General features: G+C 35.7%; 1 protein-coding gene and 1 long non-coding RNA gene across 2 annotated transcripts in view; both read right to left on the reverse strand.

Moving 5' to 3' along the window:
• Nucleotides 1-1,722: 1,722 nt before the first annotated feature.
• Nucleotides 1,723-20,146, reverse strand: part of LOC147550275 (uncharacterized) — a 68,696-nt gene continuing 50,272 nt past the window's right edge. The window contains exons 2-5 of the long non-coding RNA XR_015237937.1: nt 3,403-4,300; nt 2,842-2,896; nt 2,640-2,738; nt 1,723-2,228 (exon numbers count right to left, since the gene is read on the reverse strand). This is a non-coding gene — a long non-coding RNA (uncharacterized LOC147550275). The remainder of the gene's footprint in view (nt 2,229-2,639; nt 2,739-2,841; nt 2,897-3,402; nt 4,301-20,146) is intronic.
• On the reverse strand, nt 11,343-18,980 carry LOC147550276 (Sodium Bile acid symporter family). The gene is made up of 14 exons (XM_086669288.1): nt 18,496-18,980; nt 18,315-18,417; nt 18,064-18,171; nt 17,906-17,973; nt 17,124-17,202; nt 16,968-17,026; nt 16,796-16,864; nt 15,575-15,688; nt 15,384-15,405; nt 15,168-15,235; nt 14,737-14,822; nt 12,256-12,385; nt 11,786-11,887; nt 11,343-11,697 (listed from the first exon to the last, which is right to left on the reverse strand). Exons 1-14 carry the CDS (start codon nt 18,691-18,693, stop codon nt 11,623-11,625), a joined length of 1,281 nt encoding a protein of 426 aa, XP_086525414.1. The 5' UTR covers nt 18,694-18,980; the 3' UTR covers nt 11,343-11,622.

A 20,146-nucleotide genomic window follows, 5' to 3' on the forward strand; every position in this document is an offset into this window, starting at 1 on the left:
ACTTGATCAAACACTACCCCCTAATCTTCATCTTTTTTATCACCTTCACAGTCACAACTTCACATCACCACCATTCCGGCCACCATTGCCACATCTTCTGTTTCTTCTCCCTAGCTCACTGCTACCCTCTCTCGTATTCAATTCAAAGCCCTAGAATTTTGTTTTAGTATTGCTTTAGATAGTCTTCCATCTTCAAAATCTTCTTCAAATTTACCTGATGAACCACCAATTTCAAATTCGTTCATGGTCGCCATTAAAAGATCTCAAGCTTGTCAAAGAAGACATCCAGATAATTATCATCTTAATCAGATTCAAGTTAACCAGCAAAATCAACAACCAACAGTGAAAGTTGAATTACAACAGTTAATTTTATCGATTCTTGATGATCCAATTGTTAGTAGGGTTTTTGGTGAAGCTGGTTTTAGAAGTAATGATATAAAGTTATCAATTGTTCGTACCTAGGGTTTTTAATTCTAGGTATCCAACACCGTTATTTCTCTGTAATTTAACTGGGATTGGTATCGAATTAGGTAAAAAAGGTTTTAACTTTCCGTTTTCTTCAAGGATTTCTAGTGGTGGGTTGGGGAATTCTGATGTGGTGATGATAATTGTAGTAGAATTAAGGGAATTCTTGTTAAGAAGAAAGAAAAAAAATCCATTGCTCGTTGAGGTTTCTGCAAATGAAGCTCTTAGATGTTTTAAAGAGATTTTAGAGAGAGAAAGAGGAGAAGTGTTACCTGATGAGATCTCTGGATTGAATTTTACTTCTATTGCAAATGAAGTGGTCGAGTTCAACAATGGAATTTAAGTGAGGGTTTATTGAGGTTAAAGTTTGAGGAGTTATCAAAGTTGATAAAAAATTCTTCAGGTCCTGCAATTGTGGTTCATTATGGAGATTTGAAGGGTTTCATTGATAAAAACACTGCTGATAATGGGAATTGTTTGGTTACCTAAATTAAGAAATTATTGTAAATCCACCATGAAAAACTCTGGTTAATTGGGAGAGATGGTGAGAGAGAGATAGAGAGATAAATCGAGAGAGATAGGGAGAGAGAAGATGAAGATTAAGGGACAATGTTTGATTAAGTCAAATTTTTGACTAAAAACAAAATATTCTAATGATTAGATATTTATTGACTAAATTTTTTATTCCCGAAGAATTTTTTTTATTCCCCAAAGCCGCGACCTAAATGACCTTTCTAAAAAGGTCAAAATAATATTGAAAATGAGTAGAAAAGCACAAAACATTTGAAAATTATTATTCAGGTCAAAAAGTGTTCAAATACTAAAATACCCTTTTTTGTCATTTTGTGTAACTAAATTCTTTTTATTTTTCTTTAAACTTTAAATCGATATAACTTTTGTTTGAGATGTCGGATTTCTATAAAAAATATATATTTAGAAATGATTTTTCATTATCTTTCTAACAAGATCCACTTTCAATATTTTTTTTTTAAAAAAAAACCCAGAAAAAAACGACATTTTTTCCTTTACGTTTTTCTGCAAACGTGTTTGCAACAATTTGTTCTGCAAACGTGTTTGCAAAAATCCCTTCTGCAAACGTGTTTGCAAAAATCCGTTCTGCAAACGTGTTTGCAACAATCCGTTCTGCAAATATGTGTTTGCATAATGTAAAATTTGCAAGCTTTGCAGAATATAAACATGAGTTGCATATCTTGCAGACTCGATTTGCAAATCGAGCATATAAACTAAGAGTGTGTCTACAAAATCTTGATTTTAAAAATTCTTTTTTAATTCATCATATAAAATGTAAATGTTTTTTAAATTCAACACAAGAAAACATCTGAATACATCATTTGAACTTAAATCTTGATACACCCCTTACTTAATTCCAACCCCAAATACACCCACAACCGGTAGATTGTACCAAACAGAACCAACAATAGATTATTCATCAAGGCATCCCGACCACCCTTTCATCTATCTATTAAAAACAATGGATTTTCTCTTGTCAACAACTTCCTTATCCTATTGAATTAGCAAATCCTTCTTCAAATCATAATCTAAAGACGCACCAACGGGAATGCTTTGTTTTCAACCTTTATAATCAAGTGATAAAAGATCCCCAAGGATACAAGTAAGAAACCCTAACAACAACCTTTACATCTTTCTTCTGCTCAGCTGCAACTAATGTTGCACCACCACCACCATAGGTGGCAACAATTGTTGTCAATTCCTGAAGTTCCTTCAAAGACCTGACAAAAACACTATCGCATGACAAAGCCAAAACTTTAAGAACATGTTGGTATCCAAAGTCCAAAGAAGTACATGTAAAAAGTATAAGAAACATATGTTCATGCAACCAATCAACCATTTAGTTTGGAGGCAGACACATAGATTTAAACGAGGATATGCGTTATATTATACAGGAAGCCTGCTTAATGGAAAATGAATGGAAGAATGAGTGACCATGTAACTCAAAAGTATCATTATAGGACAACGGTGTAAGACTCTCTAAGCAACAAGGGTTGTGAACATGAAAAGTTACAAATGCGATATGCAAGCAAAGATACCGTAAAGGACTCCAAAGTCAAACATGTCAACTTAAAAGTATAAGGGACAACTAAAAATCCCTTAAATATGAGGTATTGATGACGAATCAGGGATAGTTTGACAACCTGCACAACTGCTTTCTCTCCATCAACTTCTAGGACTTGACCACGTCTGGTAGTTCCATCTCCTAAGCGAATATTGACAATCTCCTGATATCTGGGACCCTGAAACGATTAAAAAGTAACGTCAATGACACTGCACACCACGTCACTGCAACATAAATAACAATAAAACAGAATAACCAAAAGGAAAATGCAAATAGTATACCTTAACTTTTTCTAAGATAACCAGTGGTCCTGCAACTCCAGAAACAGTTTGTATTCTGAAATTCACAAAGAAAATGATGATTTCATCATCAGTGATCCATGTTATATTAACTCAAATATATGAAGTGAGATAAAACACGCACTTAGCGTACAGAATATAGTCAAGGTAGTAGGTTAATCCTTCTCCTTAAGTGATGAATAACCAGTTGAATAAAAAATAATTTTACATAAGCTCTTCACTTGGGTAATCTAAATTCAGAATTAAACATGGCCCAGGAGATTCTACTTCATAATTTTTAATTCCGAGCGACTAAAGATCTTATGAAACTGAGATAGAAAGCTCCCTCTCCAATTACCAACACAAAAGGCAGATAGAAGTATATAGGATATATGAAATATCAAGAGTCCAAACCGATGATATCAAAAGCAAAATTTTAACCCACAATAACAATGAAAAACAGTATAAAATGTGGATATACAAATAGATCTAGTAGGCGATTTTTCACCTTCTTCAAGATAACACGACTTAATAGTTTGAAAAAAAGTGTTATCGAGAACTTACCCATTCCAATCTCCAAAGATCCCTCCTCCGAGTCATTTGTAACCCACCCATCTTCAAGCTGATAACCTAAAGAAATTTCATAGAGAAGATTTCGACAAAAGACTCTGCCTTGTACAACCTCAAATTAGGTCTCAATTCGATAAAGCTTATAAAGATAAATAAAACATGAAACTTAAGCTTTCTTAACCAAAGTGAACCCTTAACCTAGGCATAGTCTACTCAATGAACGCAAGGGATGAGTCTCAGAAGTTAATTGTTAAAATCATTTTTTTCTGAACAAAGGAAATAAAACAGGATCTAAAGCTTTCCCCTGAAAACTCCAAAATTAATTATTTCAAGAGAAGAGAAGAAACCTGAAGAAATCCCTAAATATCAAAAATCTAATACAGGTACCCGATTAAACAAAGGAAGTAATGGAATTGATCGTCCAACTTAACCAACCAAAATTAGCAAATTCGAACATCAAGAAATCAAGTTGCAGGAAGTGCGTTGAAAGATTGATAAGTTCCTGAGATTAAATGAAACGATAAGATCTTAGAAAATTTACTTACTTTTGGTCTGTTAGAGCAATAGAAGTGAGCGGTGAAGAGAGAGAGAGAGATCTGTTGGACAAGAAAAACAAACCAAACAACACACCAATCTGAAGAACCCTTGAAAAACTCCTAAAAATTCCCGCGTTCATGAGAGATAGGTAGTGTGATTTAGTGGGAAGGTTATTTTAGGAACAATATTTTTATAAAATGACCTGATTGATAATTTGTGATATTATTTTAAACCTAAATAACAGTTACCCATAATAAAGTTGACAACTTTGATTATTTAAAAATGTTGTTGGCTTTTTGAGCTATTGTGTATTTTATATTGACCTAAATAGCCATTATTCCTCTTGTCAAAATGACTAGTGCGATGGGGTGACTCTAAATGAGCCAAAATAATACAGCAACAACAAACACTTCGTAACTATTAAATTAATTTTTCAAGAAAGAAAAAAAAAAGAAAATTATCAATTTCATCAGAATATTTATAAAGACTAAAATATTTTTTATTTAACTATGTTTTTATTTTAACTTCAAATATATACACATATTACTTTTTCATGAGATATCAAAATTTCAATGAAAATTATATTTTTAGAAATTATTTTCTATTTTTTTTCTAACAATATCCCCTTTCTATACTTATTGACCAAAAAACTCATTTGGAATTTAAGATTAAAACTACCCAAAATAATTTGACAAATTCAAGAACCTGCCTGTTATGTATTTCTTCAGACAACTCTAGCATCTCCAATGCAAAACTCAAAAAAATCTCTATTCATCCTATGTGTCAATTTCCATTTGAGATTCTCACTCCTGGGTGGCGTTAATAGAGATCCTCAAATTTTTTTTGTCAGCACTTTGGAGAAAGCAAAATAGGTTCCGGGGTATAAAGACTTGGTAAAAAATTGGTCAATTTTGTTTGACAATTTTATTTTATGGGGAATATTTTTTACCTCTCTCTCTCTCTCTCTCCACCACTCTCTCTGTCTTCTCCGACCAGGTCGCCGGCCGGAAAATTTTCCGGCCGGCGACCTGGTCGGAGAAGACAGAGAGAGTGGTGGAGAGAGAGAGGTGAGGTGGGGAGAGAGAGAGAGAGAGGTAAAAAGTATTCCCCATAAAATATGTTTTCTCAGAAAATTTTCAAAATTTTGCATATTGCCTTTAAAATTTCACACTCTGGAAACTATTTAGCTTTCCCCAAAGCGCTGGCCTTTTTTTTTTCCTCTAATGTAAAACTCTAAACTTATCTTATTTACTTACGTGAAATAGTTATTTTTGTAAATAAATAATTAGTTATTTTTAGAAAATATAGAAGACTCGATTTCTATTGGTTGAAAATTAAATATTGATGAGTTGAACAATTAGAGATATCTCAAGAGGACACTCTAGAAATATAGTGATTCCACCCTCGACACGTCAGCTTAGATATCCAAATACAGTGTTGCATTGGAGAGGATTTTTAAGAAAAAACTCTAAAAAATCCTAAGTGGCATTCGGAGTTTCTAAGATTGAGTGTTGCATTGGAGATGTTCTTAGCTTCCATTGACACTCCAGCTATGGAAAATTGTGATCCAAGCTCCAACTTATCTGAAAGTTCATGAATTTTTCAAATTATTTACTCTCTTCATAGTCAGTTCTATAATATAACATGAAGTATATGCTGGATGGAAGATGATGCAGGCGCATAAACGTGTGGGCCCACGTCCACGCGTGCCCACATCCTATTTGGTTATAATAGTAGTTTATTTAGTATAGGAGAAGTTACTTTAATTTGATATTTCTTTATTTTTAAAGTTTCTATGTTTGAGTAGTTTATTATTTTAGGAATCCTAGTTTGAGTCTATCTAGGAAGGTTTATTATCTTATAAAAGGAGATTTAGTCTATGTTATTATTTACCTTGAAGAGAAAAACCATTGAAGTTATTAAGAATTTAAGTTTATTTTATTGTTTCTTACAGTTTTCTTTAATTATTCGTAGTTTATTTTATTGTTCTTTAATTATTCCGCTGCGTCTACATCAAGTGGTATTCAGAGCCAATTTTTTTAACCAATCACAATGGTTAATCCTACTGTTCCTACTCCAACAATCAAAGAGAAGACACCAACTTTTGCCTCCGAATGGGACAACATCAACAAGAAGTTATCCTCGGTTACAAAATTGGAAGAAGCTTTCGAAAATTACAAGAAGGAAAATATGGAAAAATTCGATCAAGTCAATGATTCCATCATGAAGTTATCTAAACAACTCGAAGGCATATGTAAGTCTCCCTCTTTTACCACCACTCCTTCATCTACTACTTCCATTCAAACATCATCACCACAACCACTTCCAACCACCACAAACTCAACCGTTGCAACCACCACACCAATTTCAATTTCCCTACTTGGTCAACCTATCACTAACCCATGCCCGACCACTTTCCTCCCACCGATTCACATCAACCCTACATCACCACTCTCACCGGTTTTCCCTTTAACATACATAAACCCTACAACCACTCCACCCACACCACCTTTTTCCTTCAACGACCACCAATCTACTACCAACCCCGAACCCTCATCTCTACCGACACCACCACCATCCACCGCCCAACAACCCACTTCTTACCCGACTTCCATTAGTCCACCAACAGTACCCACCAACACTTTCAACATCCCAGGAAGTTCCAACACTTATGCCATTAATCCAACTACACACACACTCTTTGGTTTTACAATATACAACCCATGTCCCACAACACCCCCACCATTCCACTTTACCTACAACAGTATACCACCCACATCTTCTACACCAATTCAGACCACCAATAGAACTCCACACAACATTACTAGCCCCCACATAACCGCACCCTACCCTCCATTCTCAAACCCACTCTTTCTCGAATCTTCCGCAAACACAATTGGCCAACCCATGCTAATATACCATCACATACCCGACCATCAGCCCCCAAACCCTACTTTTTTCGAAAACCCACTACCCACTGCCACATACCCTACAACACCATTAACCACCCTGGGCCACTCAACCCATAACCAACTCAGCTTCTCCCAATTCAACTCTTATAACCACCCACAAGTTTACAATGAGGAACAACAACTACAAGCACCTCCACATCATCTTTCTCCTCATTCTCTACAGGAACCCTTCTCCAACCAAACATTCTACCACACATATACAAACCCTAGTTATGTAGGCTACAACCCGGATTCTATAGGCACCCCTAGTTTCCCTATACATAATATTCAAATCCCATCTATAGACACCACCCAAATAACCCTACCCCAATATCACCAACATGTTCCTGTTTCCCTCCCAATCTTTTGGTGTCAAACACCATCACCAACACAACAAACCTTTCCTTACTATTCCATATCCCCAACACTTCTACCAGACAATTTTGAATCTTCCATATCCCCAACACTTCTGTTAGAAAATTTTGAATCTTCTCCTCAAGTTGAAACTCAGTTATCAACACACCCAAGTAATCAAAACCCAGAATTTAGTGAAGGAAAAGAAGAACAAAAAGCAATTATCAAAACCCATCACAACCAAGAAGAAGAACAACAAGAGAAACAATTAAGAAAAAGAGGAACAAGAAGAACAACCTAGAATTTTCCGAATCAATTATGTCCCACATCGCCGCTTTCTCTATCAAATCTCTTCCTAATAAATTTTCTTCAAACAATTAAGAAAAAGAGGATCAATTTCCCAATTCTTACAATGAACCTATACTCAATGGTCAAAGATCACATACCAATTGAACAACTTCCATCTAGGTTTCACATATCAATTGAAGAAAACAAACAGTGGGCTCCAGGTATTGATCACGTTAGAGTACATAAACTACATGAAGATGAACTTGGAAAAGTCAATTTTGCGTGGCATATCTACACTACATGGTTCCATATCGATATCTTAGTTAGCGATGGTTATGCTTATACTTTGGCTATTGATGAAGTATTTTGGAAATTTGTTACAATTACTCTTACTTCACACTTGCTCATAGTACTTCACACTTTCTTGAAGATTAAGTGGTTGTGCCTACCGCGGGAAGATGGCGAGATGAACATTATTTATTCACTAAGGTTACTTTTGCGAGACTCATTGGCATATGAGTTTGGGTACGAGGTTGACGATTACTTGCACATTAGTATCCTTCCATTCCAGTGCAAACTTCGTTCGAAGTGGGAATTACGGATCGCCATGACAAGGTTCATCGTCTGCGGGTGCATCAACTTGTTTTCTTCATCGAAATCGGTTCGGGACGAACCGTCTGGGGAACAGGGTGCTGATGCAGGCGCATAAACGTGTGGGCCCACGTCCACGCGTGCCCACATCCTATTTGGTTATAATAGTAGTTTATTTAGTATAGGAGAAGTTACTTTAATTTGATATTTCTTTATTTTTAAAGTTTCTATGTTTGAGTAGTTTATTATTTTAGGAATCCTAGTTTGAGTCTATCTAGGAAGGTTTATTATCTTATAAAAGGAGATTTAGTCTATGTTATTATTCACCTTGAAGAGAAAAATCATTGAAGTTATTAAGAATTTAAGTTTATTTTATTGTTTCTTACAGTTTTCTTTAATTATTCGTAGTTTATTTTATTGTTCTTTAATTATTCCGCTGCGTCTACATCAGAAGAGTTTATGGCTACTGGCTCATATTTGGGGTTTGAAGTGGTGGTCAGGGAAAAAATGGGCGACCTCCTCGAGATCATTGGTAGTGATCTATCAGAGGTTTCAGGTGAGGAATGTGCAGAGGAGTCAAGTTTAGTGGCTACTCCTGTGGCGATTTCCTCCTGGTGAAGCGGAGGAGATCATGGAAATAGAAGGAGCAAACCTGGAAGAGAACAGGGTAGAGCAGCTGGAGGGTACGATTAGAAATCTCGAACAAAGTCCAGTCCTTTTGAAGTCCACAGGTAGAGGAACATAGAAATCTCCAGGCCAAGGCAATGGAAGTAAGAGAGCAGAATCTATGTCCAAGGCAGAGAGGGAAGCTAGGAGATTGAAATGGACACTTAAAAATCCAAGTTGAGGATGGGATAGAAGGACAAGGTCGTGTTCAAGAATGGGTAGTCTCTTGAAAGATGTCAATTAATTTCATCAGTTGGAATATTAGGGGTCCGGGAACAGCAAAGAAGAAAGCAAGTGTTAGGAAAAATAGGCTAGATTTTTTGTGTTTCTTCAAGAAACAAAACTGGAAGCCGTTAATACTAGATTAGTTTTTGGTTTATGAGGTAATGTAATGTGGACTAGGGTGTGCTCCCAGCCACTTGAGTCTGCAGGTGGGATCATATGTATGTGGGATCCTTTTTCTTTTGTGTATTCTGATAGATTTGTAAGAAAATTCTCAGTGTCTCTTAAAGTTTGTAATGTTTTCGATGGTTTCGAATGGATATTTGGCTCAAAGAAAGCCCTTCTCTCAAAGAAGTCTTTCCAGTGTCATTCAAAATATCCACTAACAGAGAGGGTGTTGTTTCAGACTTCTATCCTCCAATTCGTGGAATTTGGAAGTGAGAATAATTCTCTAAGACTGGGAACTAGGAGATTAATAGTCTTTTGGAGGACCTGAATCAAATTACTTTATCAGACCAGGATGGTTGTACGGTGTGGATTTCCTCTAAACTCACAGAATTGACAGTCAGATCCGGTTATATCCTTCTCGATCAGGAAGTCGAACACCACCCTCATACGCCACTTGGAAAAACTTAATCCCTTACAGGATCAACATTTTCTTTTGGACTGCTTGCCAAGAAAAGATTCCCACTACTGATTTCTTAAGGAAAAGAGGTCTAATTGCCCCTAACAAATGCCCTCTCTGAGGTAAAGACGAAGAACCTTTGAATCACCTCTTCATTAGATGCTCGGTCTCTCACAGTATTTGGAATAGTTTCATTCAGAGTTTGGGAATCGTTACCCAACTCAACCTCGGAAGCGATTCTTGCTTGGAAAGGGATGAAAGGAAGTAAACATAAGAAGATTATCCTAGATATGATTCCTTTTGCTAATATCTGGGCTATTGGGAAGGGTATAAATGAAACCATTTTCAACAACAAAACAGTATCAAAAGAGCACATCTTCTTCTCAGCTAAATGTCTCATTTAACATTGGAGTATGAAGTTCTCTTGGGGCTAGTGTTTTCTCTTTTGTTAGCATGGTGGAATCCTGGGCTCCTTCCATTTCCCTTTTGTAATTTTCATTCCTTAATGCCCTTTGGGGCTTTGTAACCTCTATTTTTCTTTTCAATTATATCAAATTATTCAGAAAAGAGAAAAAAATAACATGAAGTACATGCCCTGTTCTTCGATAAGTTCCAGTAGAAGTTAAACAAAAGCATTAGCTAATATAACAAGAAGTACATGATGCAAGGAGATTTTCATGAGATATTCCAAGTATCTTGGATATCTTAAGTTCCAGTTGTGTTGTTTTGGTTCTACAAGTCTTAAGACGGAGATCTAAAGGTTTTTTCTGGGTTTTATAAGATTTAGACGGAGTTCTAATTCTTTTCGGAGTTTTCCGTGCGTCAATACACCTGATTCCTAATAAGAAAGGCATCACTGAGTTTGATTCTTACAGAAGAATCATTTATAGATCCACAAACTTTTGGAGGAGAGGCTGGATCGTTTGATAAATCAAGCCTAGAAGCCCCACCATGAACACAACTGTGATCTTTAGTTACATATTTCCCTGCAAAAACTTTACAAACCCAAGATCAAATCTATACTACTAAAATTTCATTGAAGGTGAGAGAAGAATCAATGTATTATCACCCAAACTCCCAAAAGTTAAACTTCTTGTCTAAAATAAAGGACCACACACAATGGTTCTAGTAATCTGACTTTTGGTTTACATAAAGCTTTATAAAAATTTAAACCCTAAACGTTAGGCAGATTCAGTGACATGAATCAGCATTTACCTCGATATTATCTGTGCAAATAAAAAAGAAGATAACAGACACGCTAACGACTCTTAACAAATATTTAAATGACACTCTAACTTCAACCATTTAATTAACATTCATAATAACACTTCCATTACCATCTGCCTGCCATTAAAACCATGACTAAACTAAACATTAACAATGAAATTAGAAACTCCATAGCAATTATAAACATCATAATTAATTATTGAAAAACAACTTCAGGATAAACAGAACAACAATTAAGTGGTTTTGGATGTTATTCATGATTTCACAATAGCAGTGAAAAGTTACATAGAAGATTACCATAAACAGTTGAAGAGGTATGAAACTGAGAGACCTGGTTGAATTCCTACTGGCTTTGACAGTTCATGAAATCAAAGAGCTGTACACGATAATGTTGTTGTAACTGCAACTACCAAACATTTGACTACTGAAATAAACTCGTTTAACTACCGGACTAGTTTTAGCTGCCCCCCAGATAGCAATACAACAAGTTGTTTGATATCTGATTTAATCTTAATATAGGTCTTGACTCCAAGTAGTTTAATTATAATCTTTATAACATTAACTCAGAGCTATAATGAATTTAAATTTTTATATAAAGTCTGAGTATAACTGAATACAACTGACTGCACTACCAATACACGTCCTTGAATTTACTGGAAGTCATGAAGTAAATTAAAGTGATCAGAGGTGAAAATTTTACAAGAATGCTTCACTGTGTTACCAATCATGTGTGTGCATGCTTTTTGTCATGCATCAAGCTTCTTTGAGTTTGTTGGTTGATTGATCTTTCCGAAGCCAAAAGTTGACCAAAAAAGAATCGATTATAATCTGCACCGTGTTCTCGGGTGTAAGTAACATGGTCTTTTTAAAGTTTCAAGTTCAAATAAGATGCAGGAATAAAAGGAGGATTAGTGACCTGGTTAATATGAGCAGCTACACATGGAAGGACCAGCAAACCAGATTCACCTAGAGCACCACGAAGCGATTCTACTACTGCTACCATGACGGGCAAGGTTTTCTATGGAAAATGAAATCACAGATCAACGACTCATAAATCAGTGTACTGTTTATATTCTTAAAATTACAGTGGGGCAAGGTTTTCTATGGAAAATGAAATCACACATCAACCACTACTAAATCAGTATAACATTTACATTCTTAAAATTACTGTGTATGTTTGATGGTGTAGAAACCAAATTGCTAGTTATGATAATAAAAATTGTTGTTCTTTTTGTACTTTTTTTCTTTCTGCTTTTGAAAGATTCTCCTTAATAGGTCCTAAACTACCGCACATGCATTATCCAGATATACTTTCATAGTAAATACTGTCTATCACATCCAGATTTGAATGGGAAGTACTGAAAATGAATAACTTTATGCACTGACCTGGCTAGCAACGATGACGAGGGCACGAGCATTCTCTTTCTTGGCAAAAACTGATTCGCTACCACCTGAGACAACCGTGAGACTCTGAACTGCTAGTATATTGAAAGCTAATAGAGTGAGATGCAGGAGCCTGCAATATGTGAAAGTAATCATATCGGTTAGTTGATTAGATCTCATATAAGAAAAGGAGGTTGCACCTAACATGGGCGAGAAGGATTTAATAGATGTATTCTGGGTGCAGCCTAGTGGGTGTATCCACCCAGCGTTCTAATTAGACTGTTATATCTACATCAGGAAATTGGGCTAGAGACCCAATTTTTTGTTTTTTTTTTTCAAAAAGACAAGTTATCTTTTTTTCCTTCTAGGCACCATGAAAAGTTTGGAAATAGGCTTGAAGGACAATTCTAAAAATCCCTTAATTTTGTATACCTGAATTGACCTTTGTATAAAGGAAAATTCTAGAAACACCCTCAGATTTTCCAAAAACCCTCACATTTTATATAATCTTACTTCTTAGTTACTTATTTTGTTAGGGTTTGATTTTGCGAAGCTTTGCAAACTAGTTTGCAAACTGATTTGCAAACTGGTTTGCACTACTTTGCAAATTGGTTTGCAATCTGGTTTGCCTTGCAGAGCTTTGCAAACTGATTTGCAAACTGATTTGCAAACTGGTTTGCAATCTGGTTTGCCTTGCAAAGCTTTGCAAACTGATTTGCAAACTGGTTTGCACTAGTTTGCAATCTGGTTTGCCTTGCAAACTAGTTTGCACTACTTTGCAAATTGGTTTGCAAACTAGTTTGCAATAAGGTCAGTTTTGTCTTTTCCCTATATTAGATAATTTACAAAAATGCCACAGGGAGCTGAAGCCCATAAAAAATTGTCCAATCCTTTTTAACCAAAGGCCAAAGTTTTTAGGGAGTTTTGGCCAAATTTCCCATCAGGAAATTGGGCTAGAGACCCAATTTTTTGTTTTTTTTTTTCAAAAAGACAAGTTATCTTTTTTTTCCTTCTAGGCACCATGAAAAGTTTGGAAATAGGCTTGAAGGACAATTCTAAAAATCCCTTAATTTTGTATACCTGAATTGACCTTTGTATAAAGGAAAATTCTAGAAACACCCTCAGATTTTCCAAAAACCCTCACATTTTATATAATCTTACTTCTTAGTTACTTATTTTGTTAGGGTTTGATTTTGCGAAGCTTTGCAAACTAGTTTGCAAACTGATTTGCAAACTGGTTTGCACTACTTTGCAAATTGGTTTGCAATCTGGTTTGCCTTGCAGAGCTTTGCAAACTGATTTGCAAACTGATTTGCAAACTGGTTTGCAATCTGGTTTGCCTTGCAAAGCTTTGCAAACTGATTTGCAAACTGGTTTGCACTAGTTTGCAATCTGGTTTGCCTTGCAAACTAGTTTGCACTACTTTGCAAATTGGTTTGCAAACTAGTTTGCAATAAGGTCAGTTTTGTCTTTTCCCTATATTAGATAATTTACAAAAATGCCACAGGGAGCTGAAGCCCATAAAAAATTGTCCAATCCTTTTTAACCAAAGGCCAAAGTTTTTAGGGAGTTTTGGCCAAATTTCCCTATCTACATCTGAATAGATAGAAGGATGGTCAAAATGAATAAAGCCCAAAAGTTTGAGCAGGTTATGATAATTACAAATGCGATGTAAACTCATCGCCAGAGGGTTCAATTGAGGTTTACTTAGTGAAATAAAAAGCATTTCTTAACTACGAACTAGGATTTATAAACTCAAAAGGTTTAAACAAAAGGCACAATATTAATAAAATTGCCTGCTCCAAATGGCTAGCCCATGTGTGTATAGCCATATAAAGAAAACATATGATATCCTTCTCCATATAGGTTTCTAACTACTACTTTATACGAATAAGGGAAGCTTAGATACTAGGAACAATCTAGTTTACCTTAGTACGATAAACCAACAAATACAAAGATGAAAAAAAAAAAAATTTGACCTCCTTTTCCGTAGGTTCGGCTAGTGTATCCAGGGCTAGGGCCCCTCAGATAGTTAGGTCAAAAGTAAATAGAATGGCATCAATAATAGATGATCATGCTGTAATTTTCTGTTCTACGCCTCTGACACAGAACCTAGACCATACATAGGTGAGTAAAGTGAACATAATGAGATATCAGGGTGTCTTGACAAGTAATTAGAGATTTTTTTGTACCAATGGCTTGGAACTGCGTCAGTATCCATCAAGATGCACGTGTTAGTGTATAAGTGTATGTGCATACCTATGCGTGTGTGTGAATGTTTATGCGTACATGCTTATATGCGTATGTGTATGTTACTGTGTACGAGTGACAAGGGCAAGGCAGACTATGGTCAGTGGTAATATACGATTTTTTCAGAAAATGTAATGACTGAAAAGAAAAATACAACCCTGTCTAAATAACTCTAAGGAATAAAATATATATTCTAATTTCATGTATTAAGAACACTTGAAACAGTAAACATACAGTCCCGCTCCGATAGCTACAAGAAACATAGTTGGTTTGACCATCAACAGCAAGGACCTTGATTGGCTCACTTGTATCCATGGAACCTGGAATATCATGACCAGGAAAATTTCAAAACAGTGGCTCCTGAACCCATCATGCCTTCTTTTTTTGTCAAGCTTTTTGGGGTAACAGGAAAAAATAACTTGTTCAATATTTCCAAAAACTCAGGCAAATGAAGTTCGCAGTCAAGTTAGAACTCCCACTCATTTGCTAGTCTAAACTCTAAACAAATGCTAAGTTTGCAACTACTGTTCATTTTGATAGACAACTTTCTTTTCTTTCTCTACGCTGGAGTAAATAAAATTATCCTAATTTCATGTTCTGAATGTGTCTTCCAAAAACTAACTAAAAACTTTAAATTTTGAAGTAGATCAATGTTTATTTCTTACAAGACTGAGGAAGACTGCACTAATCATTGAAAGCTTCTTGCGGTTCTGATCAGCGATTTTGGCTATACCTGCAATACAGGTACAATCAGTCAAATAATATACACTTAAACAAGATTATTCTACACATGCCGCATCTGCTGTGTATTTTGCAAATACTTTTCATGGAAAAAATTGAGAATCTTCGAAAGAAAGAAATTGGTCTCGGAAGAAACTCACCACTGAAGCAATCTCGAGATACCTGAAAACGAAAACCATATATTATTCCTCTAACTCAAAAATCAGGGAAGCCAATATGTTACAAACACAAGTATACAGTAGATCATATAAAAATAATAATGATTTGCACGGTTTCAAAGCTTCAAAGGGTACAGGAGATCTCCAATGATAAACAGAATCAGTTATTATACCTTCCCCAATACTAAAGGAACCACAAGTGTGATTAAAAGGCTTCTAAACAGTTGACTGGTTGGAAAAGTTACACCAACTCCATCAGCTATGAACTTCTTGATAGAAAAAGGCACCTAAAATGTAAGATAGCCCACAAGTTTAGTGACTCCAACTAGAGCAGTTTTAATTTTAATTTACACTTGAAGTTATATCTAGTAAGTAACTCAGAAACAAAACTACTTTATTGAGATACAGGGATGAGTGGGTGATAGGATGAAGAAACTCAAAAGAAAATAAATGAAATAAGAAGTTGAACAAAAAGTATTAAAAGAAAAAAGAAAATGAGGAACGTATAAGACTGATAAAGAACGAATAAACTCAATGGTGGTACTCACTTGACTTTCTAGACATGCACAAGATCAATGCTGGAATTAGAGAGGATCGGCAAAGTGCAACTTTAAGATCGGGGATATGGAAATGCCAAAAAGTGGGCAAAATCTTTATCTTTTGAGAACTTTCACCCTAGGTAGTCCGACTCGGCCGAGTCAGCCGAGTGACTCGGGATACGACTTGGACTCCGACATAACTGAGCCGAGCATCACCAAGTTTCTGAGTCTAGGGTTAGCCCGAGTGACTCGGATGACTCAGCGAGTGACTCCCCGAGTCAGTGTCTGTCCACTGGACCGTTTGTTATGTTTTGCTTTTGCTTATACAATACTTCATCATAGATGGCATTGCAAGGCAACATGTAATTATTGCTACACATAGGCTGCAATGGTCAAATAGCAAATGATAGGTGAACAACACCTGATTAAAAGAAATAAGGGCATCTGAGGCCACGTTGGTTTGGCAATAGTGCTTCAATACTTGGGTGAACAGAACAGCATTCTTCATTGGGTTGATCACATATCCAAAAAGTCAGTAGGGCTGGCCATATTAATATATTTGTGGTTACTGATGGGGTCGAGTGAGAAATGGAAACCAATGTTTAGTAGTTTTAAGGTGAGTAATTATAACTAGGTTCTGAGTCTTAGATGAGACATACGCCTTAGCGCCTTACCATTGCCGCCTAAAAGCTATTCTTCACCTTAACAAAGCCAACAGCCTCAACGCCTCAAATAATTTTTAAAACATTGTACAAGAAACAAAGAGACAAAAAACTTGCACAAATTTCGTGTAGATCAGAGAAGACGCAACACACTTTGTTTTACAATCTCGGCACAGTGGATACAAATACTTACAGTCAAAATACCAAGCAGATTTGATATTACTGTAACTGCAAGAGCCAGAGCAGAGTTCCCCCCAACGAGCTGAATCCTTTCAATGTGAACTTTGTTATACTTAAACTTAATGCATCTTTTCTTGTGCTGAATAAATTAACTAAGTTCAGAGATATAAGATTGGCTGATATACCTGTGTTAGTGCCACACCACTTGACAATGTTGTTGGCATGCATGAGAAGATAGCTAATCCTGTAAGCTTGTAGACGTTTAGTACCCAGAGTATAGTTATCTCTATTGAAATTGAAGACTAATAAACTACTATGGAACTATAGGTCAGTCAGCTTGCCTGTTACAAACTCTTGAGGTGGCAACTGAAGTTGCAAAATAAGCCTGGAAACAAATGGAGTAAATAGCAGAATAGAACACTGCAAGAGCCAACAATAAAACACTATAAAAGACAAGATACTAGCAGCCATTATATGAAGAAATATATATATATATATATATATATATGAAAACAAGAAATATTAAGTATTCGGCTGTAAATGAAGAGAAGAACGATGCAGAGGATAGAATTGGATAATATATAGATACATCTGACTATTTGTAGTTTGTATATAAATTATCAAATATTAACTATGATGTCCCCTATAAAACCGTTGTGACAGTTCAAAAAGAAAGAAAAAGGGTCTCAACATCTTTTAGCTTTTGAGTTTCAACTATAATCAGAACTAATACAGTACAATTTGTTCCTTTCTTTTTGAAGTTTTTAAACAAGAGTTGCAGCAGCCGAATATATAAACTATATCAGATGTCAACGTCTATAGGTGATATAATCTGCCAAATCACGTATTGTTTGTCACCATATCTCCCATCGTCTCATACCCGATATACCGCAAATTACATAGCTCAAAAAGCTAAATAAACGAAGTTCACTAAGAAGTTCAAATCATGACTAAGAAAGACATGAAATTTTGTGCTTCAAAATAATGCATTTGTACATTACTTATACAAAACTGACAATGTTTTGAATCTGCGGATCTGCGTATTAACTGAAGTAGAAACTCGTGAAGAAAAGACCTACAAAGCTACAAAATAAAGAAGGGATATAAGAAATTTAGGTCATACTAGCCCAAACAATCCTGCAAGCCAAGCTTCTTTGGCAGCTCCAATTTCCTCACTCCTCAACGTTAGCCCTACATCACAAAGTAAAAAAATGCATTTCTGGAAACCGAAATAACAATTAAATGGGTAAACTTAAAGGCGCGTCAAACTAAGAAAATCACCTGAAATAAGAAAGATTCCAAAGGTGCTGAATTTGGACAGTGAATATTTATGAGCAAGACAACCAAGGGTTGGATTCACAAGTGCTAAAGCTACTCCACTTATAAGTGCTGCAACAAAATCGAAGAGAAAATTAACTGTAATTCAATCTATAAAAAGAACAAAAATGATAGAAAGTTCTATAAAAGCATACAATTTTATAGGATCTTGGAGTTATGGATGAAACCCTAATTCATCATTTGAGTGGGCTTACCTAATGGAAGAAAGTTTGTTACTGCAAATGTTAAAACGGAGTCTCTCAATGTTAACATCTTCTTCGATGATATTCCAGCGTGTTCATCTCCATTACCATCTACCTGCCATTAAATAAAGTTGAGATTATTAAATGCCTTGGATATAAACACAAACACTTGAAGAGGAATGGAAATGAAAACCTGATTATTAGCTCCACTGGCTTTTGCAGTTAGTGAAATTGTAGGAACTATTCGGATGAGGGGTAAATTAGGGCTGAAAACAAAGGAATTGCTGGTGATTTGGATATGATTAGACGGAATCAATGGCGTCGATCGCCGGTAAAATCCAGTCCGAGCAGTTGGAGGTCTGAGGTTTAGAGTTTGAAGGCTTCCCGCCATTTTTCTAATTTCAGGCGGCAAATGAACTCGGAAGAATGGCAGAAAAAGGGAAGCCCTTCAGAATGAACAGAAAGAAGAAGGGGGATGTTTGGTATACAGATTTCGTTTGGCTGATCAGATTTTCATTGTGTCCTTATACGAGCCAGGCCTGACCCTAGTGGAGAAGAGGCCCAGGATGGGTTGTTGTGCCCGGAGTGTAGCCTTGTAGGCATATTTAAGGTCCAATGCGGTTAGCCAGGCCCCCTAGCTCATGTACGGACTTGACATCGAACTTTCATATATAGTTCACTCTTTAGTGTCCTTTTGATACATCGATAAGGATCGGATATGCTTGTAACTGTCATTAAGTTTCGATCCTCTGACTTCAGATTTTCTAAGTAAATGCACAATCAACTGAACAAGCAGTTGTTTGCGCTCGCTAATTAAGTTTGTTATATTTAAATTTTAAAGTTTCAAGCAATATGTAGATGTTAACCAAAGTTCTTTTCTTTTGTCAGTGACGACTTCTCTGATTTGGGAGTGAGTTCATGGGTGCCACCATCTTATAGAGGCAGTTAAGAGTGACAGTTGACTGGGTCTCTCTATTATGTGATAGTATGGTAAGGGAGTAAATTTGAGATCCTATTTGATTCAATAATACATCAAGTCCATAAAGTGTAGATGTATTATTGTGTTATTTTCAAAAAAAAATTGACTTACAATTTGGTATTGTCAACGAGCAAAATGCCATTCATGTTAAGTAAATAATAACTCCATCAAAAAAGAGAAAACCGGTGGAGTTGATAACAAAAGAACAAAGAGAAAGTTACTTTGATATTTTGTGCTCATGGTCGCAAGAAGAAGAACATCAACCATCCTGTAACCAAGCCATTGAAGGACATTAAATTTCTTGATACATTAGATTAGTTGAGACCAATTTCATCTTGAGAAAGATACGAGTAGAAAGTTCTATAAGGGACATTCGTTAGCCTAGTTTTCATTCATTGGGTTTTAGCCATTTATGTGGAAAAAATGTCGTAAATCATTTGCATACAGAGGAGATGGGAGAAGACATGAAAGAATAGCACAAGGCTTTGTATTATACATCTGGGTTTGTATTCAAATATACAAGATCACATAAGGTCTTCCGAGAAACCCTTTGTCGAAATCGTCAACTCATCCTCACTAAAACTTCAACTTATATTTCAAGTAAATGAATAAATCAAGGTTAATATTTATTTGAGATAGTATAGGAGAATCTTAATTGGAAATAGAAAAGAGATGAAAAGAGGTGTTTGCAGAGTATATGAAAGTTAAAATAAGTGTAACTGTAGTGTAAGAACAGTAACAAGTGATAGATACTGTAACAGAATAACAGACACTTTAAAATCAGTTATTTTTTGCTCTCTTTCTAACTCTTTGTAAAAGAAAATTAAGAGAATTAAACAATGCTCGGCCTTGCAGATAAGGTAAG

The sequence above is a fragment of the Eschscholzia californica genome, unplaced genomic scaffold (assembly GCF_041429995.1).
Source record: "Eschscholzia californica isolate CP2 unplaced genomic scaffold, dmEscCali1.0.p SCAF_3, whole genome shotgun sequence".
In the NCBI taxonomy this organism is placed as follows: domain Eukaryota; kingdom Viridiplantae; phylum Streptophyta; class Magnoliopsida; order Ranunculales; family Papaveraceae; genus Eschscholzia; species Eschscholzia californica.

Excerpts from the sequence above, each read along its gene's own strand:
- LOC147550276 (XM_086669288.1), bottom strand. The coding sequence starts at position 18,693 with ATGGCGGGAAGCCTTCAAACTCTAAACCTCAGACCTCCAACTGCTCGG. Across the intron at positions 18,172-18,314 it reads AACAAACTTTCTTCCATTAG|CACTTATAAGTGGAGTAGCT; the intron begins GTAAGCCCACTC and ends ATTTTGTTGCAG. Across the intron at positions 17,974-18,063 it reads TGGAATCTTTCTTATTTCAG|GGCTAACGTTGAGGAGTGAG; the intron begins GTGATTTTCTTA and ends TTTGTGATGTAG.